Below are 9,889 nucleotides of genomic sequence, written 5' to 3'. Positions count from 1 at the left end.
AAATGTCCTTCCTTTATTTTTGTCCGTGTGTGTGTGTGTGTGTGTGTGTGTGTGTGTGTGCATGTGTGCGTGTGTGCGTGCGTGCGTGAGTGTGTGAGTGTGTGGTTTTTCTCTCTTTCTATCTCTAACTTCTGTGCACTGAGATTCCACATTTCAGATCAAAGACTCTTTAAACCTTTAACTCTTTGGGACCAGTGTGCGTCTCTGAGAGACAGACAGACAGACAGACAGGTGGGAGGGGACCGAGGGCGACTCCAGGAGCTGCTACTGCTGATCTGATCGTGGGGGTGGGGGGGGGGGAGCAGCTGAAGTCGAATCTGTCTGTGGTCGGTGGTCACTTGCGACAGGGACGCTGCCAGCCGAGGCCCTGCGCGCGCGCGTGTGTGTGGATGTGTCTGTCTGTCTCACTCTCCTTTCCTTTCTCTTTTTTCCTCTCTCTCTCTCTCTTTCTCTCTTTCTCTTTCTCTCTCTCCCTCTCTCTCTCCTCACCGCTGCCCGGCGCGATCTTCCCGGGCTCTCTCGGGGCCGAAAACTGCAAGAAAAGCAGAGAAAACGGGGATGGCGTTGAGCGCAAAGGGGCGCGCGCGCACCCTCTCCAAATGGCCACCCCGGGGTGGTCCTGCGCTCACCTCCTCATCGCAGGCGTTTGCGCGGCGTCTGCTCCCCCGAGCCCACCGAGGGAGCAGAAGGCGCGGCAGGGCAGCCGGCGGGCACCTCGTTGGCGGCCTTGTTGTCAGACGCGGGTCTCTTGCGCTTGGCGAAGAAATCTGAGGGCGACAGCGCGAGCAGCCGGTCAGGGCGCGGTGCGCCGGGGATCCCTGCGGGCACGGGAAGGAAGGGAGGGACGTCGCGGGAGGCGGTAGGTGCGAAGGGCGCCTTGGAGGTGCCCCACGCACCGGCCAGCTAGCTTGGTCCACTCCGAAGCCAGCCGGCGAGGTGCTGCGTAAGCGTTTCCAACCCCAGCAGCCCTGGTCCATCTCCAACATACACACCCCCCTAAAGAAAGCCTCAGGCCGAGCCCCCTCCCACCTCCAGAGTTAAGGGGGGGTGGCCCCTCCTCTGCGCTTAACCCTGTCGGTGCCAAGTCTTTGAGCGCGCGCCAGGGCGGCCCCCAAACACACCCCCATCTCCGTGCGCTCTGGCGCGCGCAATCACCAGGCGGGGGACCCTCTCCACGCAGAGCGCGCGCGCCCCCCCCCCGACTCCTAGGGCCCTTGAACGTCACGGGACGGGGATCGGGGACCCCGGGACGCCCCCCAAGACCCCCCTGAGCCCCTCAAGCCCCTCCCAGCCGCTCTCACCAGAGAGGAGCGCCCCGGGGAGCTTCTTGACGGCGGCGGCGCCTCCTGCGGTGCTGGCAGAGGCGACGGGAGCGCTGGTGGCCGCGGGGGCGGCGCAGGAGGCCACAGGGGCGACCAGAGCAGGAGCCGGGCCCGGGGCCGGCGCAGGGCACACGGGGAGCAGCAGCTGGAGTTGCTGCTCGGCGGGAGACTCCGGGGCGCTGGGCAGCAGCGCCTCGTCCTCAGACTCCTCGGGCTCGGACTCGGGCTCGGGCTCGGGCTCGGGCTCGGGCTCGGGCTCGGCTTCAGGCTCGGGCTCAGGCTCGGGCTCAGGCTCGGGCTCGGGCTCGGGCTGCACCACGATCGGCTCGGGCTCCGGGGCCACAACCTCGTCGATGAGCGGCAGAGTGGCGGGCTCCTCCTCCTCGGGCTCCTCCTCGGGCTCCGGCTCCAGGACGGGCACCTCGGGAACGACTTCGGGGACGACTTCGGGGACGTCTTCGGGGGCGTCTTCGAGGGCATCTTCGGGGGCGTCTTCGGGGACGACTTCGGGAGCGTCTTCGGGGGCGTCTTCGGGGGCGTCTTCGGCCTCGGCTTCGGCCTCGGCTTCGGGGAAGACCTCGGGGGGAGCGTCGGGGGAGGCGGCGGCGGGGAGCGCGCTGTCGTCGTCCGCGCCGCCGGGCGGGCGGGGCCGGGGCGCCAGCAGCAGGCGGCAGCGGCCCACCTGCACCGTCTCGCGGTAGAAGGCGGGCACCGACTCGCTGTCCACCTCGGTCCACTGCAGCCGCCCGGGGCCCCGCAGCGGCATGTCCTGCTGGAAGTTGTAGTCCCAGCGGCGCTGGTCCTCGGCGTTGAGCTCGGCCAGGCGGATCTGCAGCTCGCGGCTCAGCTCCTCGTGGTCCACCGGCCCGAAGAGGCTGCGGCAGGCGCTGGAGCGCGCCAGGGCGGGGAAGCCGGGGCGCCGCGACGCCAGGCGTTCCCTGGGCGAGGAGCTGCGAGGACACGCGGCGGGCATGACCGGCGACCTGCAGGGGAGGGCGAAGGGAGAGACGGGGGGAGAGGGGGCGAGAGAGGACGCGAGTTGCGGGAGGAGCGGGAGGCTGCGCGCCACGCTTGGAGAGGGGGCGCGCGCTGCCCAAAGGTCCCCAGTGGCGCCCAAGTCCCCCGACCCCGCGCCAGTCCCGGGGCTCCCTCTCCCTCTACCTGGCGATCCGGCCCGCCGCGGGCTGCTCGGTCGCCTCGTCCGGCCGCGCCCCCTCCGTGCCTGCCGTGGTTGCGTCTGCGCCGGGCCTGGCTCGGGTGGGTTCGGAAACCCACCGGAGCGCAGCGCACTGGGCCTCTGGATCGACCGCCCAGCCCGGCGCGCCGCCCCCTTTTATAGGCGCGGCGCCCGCCCGCTTGGCATACGGGGCGTGGCCGCGGCGGCGACAACACCGCGCCCATTGGCCGGCGCCGCCCCCGCGCGCCGCCCATTGGCCCGCCGCGCACACCCACCCGGGGAGGCGGGGCTGGCGCGCGCGGCCGGGGCGGGCGCCGATTGGCTGCGCCCCGCCGGGGGCGTGGCCGGGGGGCGTGGCCCGAGTTAAAGGGCGCTGCGGGCGGTAACGTGACACCGCGCCGCCCCGCCCCCTCGGCCCATGGTCCCCGCCCGCCCCCCGCCGCCTCCTTTGTCTGCCGGCGGGGGCTTGGGCGGCGACGGCGCGGGCGCCCCCCGACGCCCCCTCGGGGCCCCCCAAACCCCGCCGCGCCCCGCCGCAGCCCCTGCACGGCCCCTGCGCCCGCCCTGGAGTTTGCCACCCGCCGGCAAGGCCGGGATCCCCTTAGCACAGTGCACCCCGCAACTCCACGCCACCCCCCAAAAAATCCCCATCGCCCACCCGCACCCCGGGGGGCCCCCGCGACAGCTGATGGGGCTGGGGACCCCGGCTCGTGCCTGCCTGCCTGCCTGCCCCGGCGGAGGCACCGCCAGCACCTGGGGCCTCGCCCACCTGCGGGGTGCGGGGTGCAGGGCGCACCCCCTTTTTCCAGGGGGGACCTAAGAGTTCGGGTCTTCGCTGCCCCTGCCTGCTTTGGCAGCCACCCCCCCCCCAGTTCGGCTCCCTCGATGGGGAGACCTCCCCCCCCCCGGGCAGGTGGCCCCCCACCCGCGCGCTCCTGGAACCCCAGAAACTGGACACGTCCCCCCCACCCGCACCCTGCGCTTTGCTTTGCGCACCGATCGCGGGAGGGTGGGGGTCCCTCGGGATCGTGCGGGGTGTCAGGGCGAGAGCTGGGAGCTTGCCAGGGCCTGCCGGCGGGGGCCCCCTGAACGGACCGGGAAGGGAAGAGACAGGCGGGCCCGGCCCCTTGGGGTGGGTTAGGGGCGCAGCGGACCCCAGGCCAGGCACGGAGGCGCAGGGCGGTGGCCCCTGGTTGCTGGCTGGCTGAGTCGGGGGTCCGGCTCTTGGTTTCCTGCCCGCACTGGAGTAGCCAGAGTTCTGGCCGAGCAAGGGGGAGGGGGTTCAGTTTCGGATCTCAGGGTATCTCAGGGGACCCCCCTTCTCCCCGTGCCTGACATCATCTGGGAAGATCGTGCCTACAGCGGGTCCTAATCACACACACACACAACTGCAGAAATTTCGGACCCTGGGCCGCAGTCGGAGCGGACACAGCCTGGGAAGGGATTGCCCCAACCCACCGCACCCTAGAGCTGCCGGCTGGGTGTCCAAGCGCCGGGAGCGCAGATCCGAACCTCCCCTCTCCATGCTGGCTCTGTTAGGGACACCCCCAAGAATGTGACTTTTCCCTTTGGGCACAGGATTCAGGAGAGGGTCCGGGCGGGGTCCCTACAAAGCCAAGGTCAAGACATGGTACCCCCCGAGTGGAGGTGACACCCTCGTCCCCAAACTTTTCTGACTGTCCTTGCCTGTCCTGTCCTCGGCAGCAGTGGCCCCACCCTGGCCCTTTTCTCCAGGGCTGAGACACATCGCGGCTGTGCCACTTTCTCCAAGCCTGCTAGCCCATGACCCTGGGCTGGAGCAAGGATGGTGCTGGGCGGCTACTCGAACCCCAGCCACAGGCCCCACCACCACCCTTCTTCACCCAGGAGGGACAGTGAGGGTCCCAGGTCCAATCCTGCACCACCACCCCCAGCCTGCACACGACCATCAGTGTAGATGCTACTTTTTAATTAAAAATATATCAGAGGAAGAAAGGAAACAAAAGAAGTAATGTTTGCTTTTCTGCGAGAGGCTGAGGACAGCTGAGCAGACGGGGAGGGGGGCCCTCAGTACCCCCCTGTCCGGGCTGGTGGGCCCCACATGCTGTGGTTTGGGGAGGGAGAGAGAGAGAGAGAGAGAGAGAGAGAGAGAGAGAGAGAGAGAGAGAGAGAATGAGAGAGAGAGTGAGAGAGAGAGAGTGAGAGAGAGAGAGAGAGAGAGAGAGAGAGAGAGAGAGAGAGAGAGAGAGAGAGAGAGAGAGTTGCAGGGGGGGTTGCAGCACCTGGTTTTCCCCACCCCAAGGGAACTGCAGAGAAACTGGACTCCAAGCCTGTCTTTCCCCGAAGCACTTGGAGTTTGGGGTGTAGGTGGGTGTAGGGGGAGCCCTGAGCTGGGCCACATCACTGGTGAAAAGAGAGTGCCAAGGGACCCCCACAGAACAGCTACCCCTGCGTCTAGGGCCAGCCCTGCTTGCAGGTGGCCGGACAGGGCTAGCACTCCAAAGGCCCTCGCACTCCCCACCGCACTCCGGCAACACGCTGGGTTTGTGTCCCTGTCCCTGGCGCCGTGTCCACACCCCGGTGTAGACTGGCTCCTCTCTGCACGTCTTTCTCGCAGAGAAGAGGAAGAAATTGAGAACTTGCTTCAGTTAAGGGGTGCGGCTGGCTGTGGCCCCCATCCAGCTCAGCCCCAGGCCCAGCCGCCCCCCTCCCCAAGCCCCTGAAAAACATGGGGCTGTTTTGCAGTTCGAGCTAAAATCTTGGGGCTGTTTTGTAGTTCGGGCTAAAATCTTGGGACTGTTTTGCAGTTCGGCTGGGCAGGCAGGAAGGCGCAGGGCGCGGTCCTCAGGCCCAGGCTGGCCCCTGGTGGCCGGAACCCCACACTGCACCGCCTCCCTGTCCACGTGGACCCGCTGCCCAGGCCCAGGCAGAAGGTTCCAGCAGGGACCAGGCCAGGGGGCTCTGGAGACCTGCCACATCCCTGTCCCCCTACACAGACAGCAGCCCACTCCGCTCCCTGCACCCCTGCAAACAGTCCCTTGCTACCCTCAAACACTCAGAAGCCTTTGAGGCCTGTTGTCCCAGGGAGGAGACAGAAGGGCTCAGAGTTTCCTAGTACGCACTGGCCCTGAGGTGTCTCCCTGGTCCCACCCCAATCCTAGACACCTGCGTGGGACCTGTGGGCACAAAAGCCAGAGGAAGCTGGGGTCCCTCTCCTGACTCCTGCCCATCCAGCTGAACAGGCTCCAGCAGAGGAACAAGTCCCCTAAACCTCAGCAGACTCACCACTTTGTGGGTGTCTGCATCCAGGAAGGTCACCCCAGATCTCACGCAGCTACAGTTCATTGGCACTGGACACTTTGGAGACCACTCCGAGCCAAGCAGCTGCGGCCCCTTAACATGGCCTGAGGTGGCCTATGGACAGTCCCACAGGCAGCACCTAATCATGATGGTGGGATTGGGGGCCTTTCCTGCACTCAGGGGGCCCCTGCCCACCAGTCCACGCAGGCCTGGCTGCAGGCACGTCACTCCTCTGTAGAGAAACCTCAGTAACTGGCTCCTCTGGAGTCCGTGCTTTCTATCCAGTCTGTACTCTCTCTCTCTCTGGACTCTGGATTCCCTGGCTCTGTGAAAAGGGAAGTGGGGGGCAGCCAGGCTGCTTCCCTGGGGGTCACTGGGAAAGGGAGAAGCCCCCAAAGCAGACAAGCACTGAACAGGCTTGGCCTGTTGGGGGTCCTCTTTGGGACACCTGAGCCCCTGACAACTCCCAGCCTGGCTTTCAGGGTCGTCACCACCTCTGGCAGTGAGTGGGTCCACCAGGCCCCCACCTGCACCCCACATTCCCACAGAAGCGCACACACACCGTGGAGGCAGGACAGTCCCACACACAATGGAAGGAGTGCTCCAGGGACGAAGAGAAGAGAAGAGAAGCAGATTTCTCAGGAATTGAGGCACAAGTCAGAATGGGACCTGCTCCCACAGGGCTGTCAGGCACCGTTACGGCTTCCCTCCCTCCTGGACCCAGCTGTCCCCTTCCCACACCGCCGTGGTCATAGTCGGGGAGGAGCCAGGCAGGACACAAGGCAAGGGCAGCACCCATGGAGCACAGAGCTGGGCCCAGCCAGCCCCAGACCCCTGGACCCCAGTGCCACGCAGCTGACGTACTGAGGCTCGGCTTGGCTTCTGCTGACGCCTGGTGGCCGCAGATCGCACTGCAGATAGTTGGGGACACCCACCTACCACCTACCCACCACTACCCACCACCCCACATACACACCACCCCAACCCCAACCCCGACTCCTGCGAATGGCCTGGACCTCCCCCTCTTGTCATGCCTCCTTCTCACACCTAGACCTGCCTTCTGGGACCCCAAGTCTTGTAGAATATAAATCAGGGGATTCATCCCATGCGGTCAGGGCTGGAGGTGGAAAAACTCTCTTCCAAACCCCCAAACCTCCGGTCAGAAGGCACAGAGGGGGGCCTAAAGAGATAGCACAGCGGTAGGGTGTTTGCCTTCCATGCAGCCAACCCAGGACAGACAGTGGTTCAAATCCCAGCATCCCATATGGTCCCCTGAGACTGCCAGGAGAGATTTCTGAGTGCAGAGCCAGGAGGAACCTCTGAGCAGCACCTAGTGTGACCCCCCCAAAAAAAGATTCTAGAGGGGCCCAGGCTGGGGAACCCCAGAAGGTTCCAGCATGGGGTACAGAGAAGAAATGAGAGTGCAGGGAAGGCAGTGTTGCTGGTAGTGAGGGAGGGGAGAGGCTGTAGAGAGGGGTCTGGTGTGATGGGGTGGGGCTAGTACCCCAGGTATCCCCTGTGCTGGCTGTGTGCTTTATGCCGGGACGGAGTGGCCTCTGTGCCTACTCTGGGGGCCGCATCTACATCCACAGAAAAACCCCAACCAAGCCAGCTCATGTCCTCCTGCTTGAACAGCCCAGACTGGGGGACCCCTAGGGAGGGATGAATACCCCCCAAACACTGAGAAGCCTCCTGGCTGTCAGAGCCTCCCCAGGGCACGGGTCAGTCCTTCAAACCGTCACTGAGAGCATCAGTGTCCAGCTCAGCCCTTCTTCCAGGAAGCCATCTCAGACTCACCCCCAAGATGACACCCTACTTCTGGAAGGTTCCTCGGGCGCTCTGAACTCACCCTCCCAGATGCCTCTGAAATAAAGGGTCTGGGGGCTGTGTCTGGTGCTATCTGGGAAGGGGAAGGGTCCTCCAGTTCCTGCCCCCCAAGACAGTGGGGCTGCCCTCTGGTGGGCACGGTCAGAAACTGCATCTCGGGCCCGGAGAGATAGCACAGCGGTGTTTGCCTTGCAAGCAGCCGATCCAGGACCAAAGGTGGTTGGTTCAAATCCCGGTGTCCCATATGGTCCCCCGTGCCTGCCAGGAGCTATTTCTGAGCAGACAGCCAGGAGTAACCCCTGAGCAATGCCGGGTGTGATCCAAAAACCAAAAAAAAAAAAAAAAAAGAAAAAAGAAACTGCATCTCTCCCTCCTGGCCAATCCTGGTCCTCCCACCACCAGGGACGACACCAGGGTTGCCTGTGGGGCGATGGGCACTGTGCCAACAAGGCCTGAGCACATCAGAATCGGGACTTAAACATCCATTCTGGATGTGGGCACCCCCCTCGCTCAAATCTCTGACTCCAGCTTCAGCCCCGAACCCCACATCACCGCACCCGAGCTACCTGCATATGCCTCCGCCCAGCGCTGCAGGCCCCTCACCCCGATGCCCCTCACCCCGATGCCATGTCCTGTTCCCTCCCACAGGCAACACTGCTGGGCTCCCCTCCCTGGCCCAGTCCCCCTGAACACACCATCAAGCAGAAGATTCCCCTGGAGTGCTGGCCCTTTATGAAACAGCTCCATCACACACACACAAGGCCAGATGATCACAGACACTCTTGCACACACAGCAGGACACACTTGCATATGTGGGGTATACATACATGTATACATGTGTACAGACACACACACACATGTTCGCGTGCCTTCACATGTGTTTCTACATGGTTCACATGGTTGCATACTGAATATATAACATGAACTAGCATACGCACTAGCACATATGTTTGCATGGATGTATGTATAGAGGTGAGTAAGAATGCCATTTTCACAGGCATGCATAGGCTTACACAGGGTGCTGGTATGGTCATACACGCTTGCACACATGTGAAAGGCAGGCAGGCCTGCATACGTGCACATACATGCTTGCATATGGCGCGGCACACATGAGCACAGATCTGCACACTCACCAGCTGTACCAGGGCCATTAGTTGCGTAACTGAGAGCCAGGGGCCTGGCAGGAGCTCAGCTCACCCCCCTCTAATGTTGGGGATGCCTCCGGGCCTGTCTCAGCTCTCACCCTCCGTTAGAAGGGAGGGGTATGATGTGTGAGGGACTTGTCACGGCAAGATCTGGGGACAATCCTTCTAGAACGGAGAGGGCTGAACTGACCCTCTCTCAAGCCTTGTCTCACTCGGTCCCCAAACTTCCTATTCTCTCCCCCAGGGACCCTCTGTGATACTGGGTGCCCTCAGGCTCCACCTCACCTGCCACCACCCCTGCAAATTTGACTCATTGTCACAGTTCAGGTTCTGGATCCTGACACCCAGGCTTGGGCTCTGTCTACTCTGCCAGGGTCCCTGCAGATAGAGCATCTCCCCGCACTCCAGGCGAAGGCATAGAGGTCAACAGACCCCAGGCAGGGGTTCCAGGCTCTGTAAGAGGGCTCCAAGCAGCACAGTTTTTTGATTGGTTGGTATTTTTGGCCACACCAAGCTATGCTCAGGGGTTACTCCTGGCTCTGCACTCGGGAACCACTCCTGGCAAGCTCGGGGGACCTTATAGGATGTTGAGGATTGAACCCAGGTCTGCCACATGAAAGGCAAACACCTTCCCTGCTGTGCTATCATAACCCTATCCCATGACACAACTTAAAGATAGATAAGGCTATGGGCAACCCAGGCTGGCACAGAACTCTATCTCTGGGGCTCAGGGCGTTCCCTCTCCTGGGCCACCCCAAGGGTTGGCTTACCAAAGGAAATGAAAGCACTTGCCCAGCCCCAACCTGTTCACAACAAACAACCGGATCCAATTGCGGCTGCTTGAACCAGTTCCTCTACCCACAGGCCCTGCAGAACCAGGAGGAAGGGGAGGTGAGTGAGCACCCCTACAGGCCCCCCTAGCCAAAACACCCTGATCCAACACCCCCACCCTACCCCCAGCCTTTGCCCCGAGGACCCAGGACACTTTGACTCTGACCCATTCCAAAACCTGAAAGGACCTAGGAGTAGGGACCTCTGGAGGACAGTCTCCAGCCCCAGCAGTCATGTAAAACTCAGGAGCCCGGCCATGATGAGTCTAGGATGTGGGGAGCCTTCTTTGCTCTCCAGCCCCCTAAATC

General features: G+C 63.4%; 1 protein-coding gene across 1 annotated transcript; it reads right to left on the bottom strand.

Moving 5' to 3' along the window:
• Window positions 1–516: 516 nt before the first annotated feature.
• On the bottom strand, window positions 517–4,246 carry CDKN1C (cyclin dependent kinase inhibitor 1C). Its single transcript, XM_049780912.1, has 6 exons — window positions 4,177–4,246; window positions 3,496–3,757; window positions 3,158–3,268; window positions 2,484–3,041; window positions 1,302–2,305; window positions 517–818 (listed from the first exon to the last, which is right to left on the bottom strand). The coding sequence occupies exons 1-6, from the start codon at window positions 4,244–4,246 to the stop codon at window positions 634–636; spliced, it is 2,190 nt and encodes a 729-aa protein (XP_049636869.1). The 3' UTR covers window positions 517–633.
• Between the last annotated feature and the right edge of the window lie 5,643 nt (window positions 4,247–9,889).

The sequence above is a fragment of the Suncus etruscus genome, chromosome 9 (genome assembly GCF_024139225.1).
Source record: "Suncus etruscus isolate mSunEtr1 chromosome 9, mSunEtr1.pri.cur, whole genome shotgun sequence".
NCBI lineage: Eukaryota > Metazoa > Chordata > Mammalia > Eulipotyphla > Soricidae > Suncus > Suncus etruscus.
This window is presented reverse-complemented; position numbering and strand designations above follow the sequence as displayed.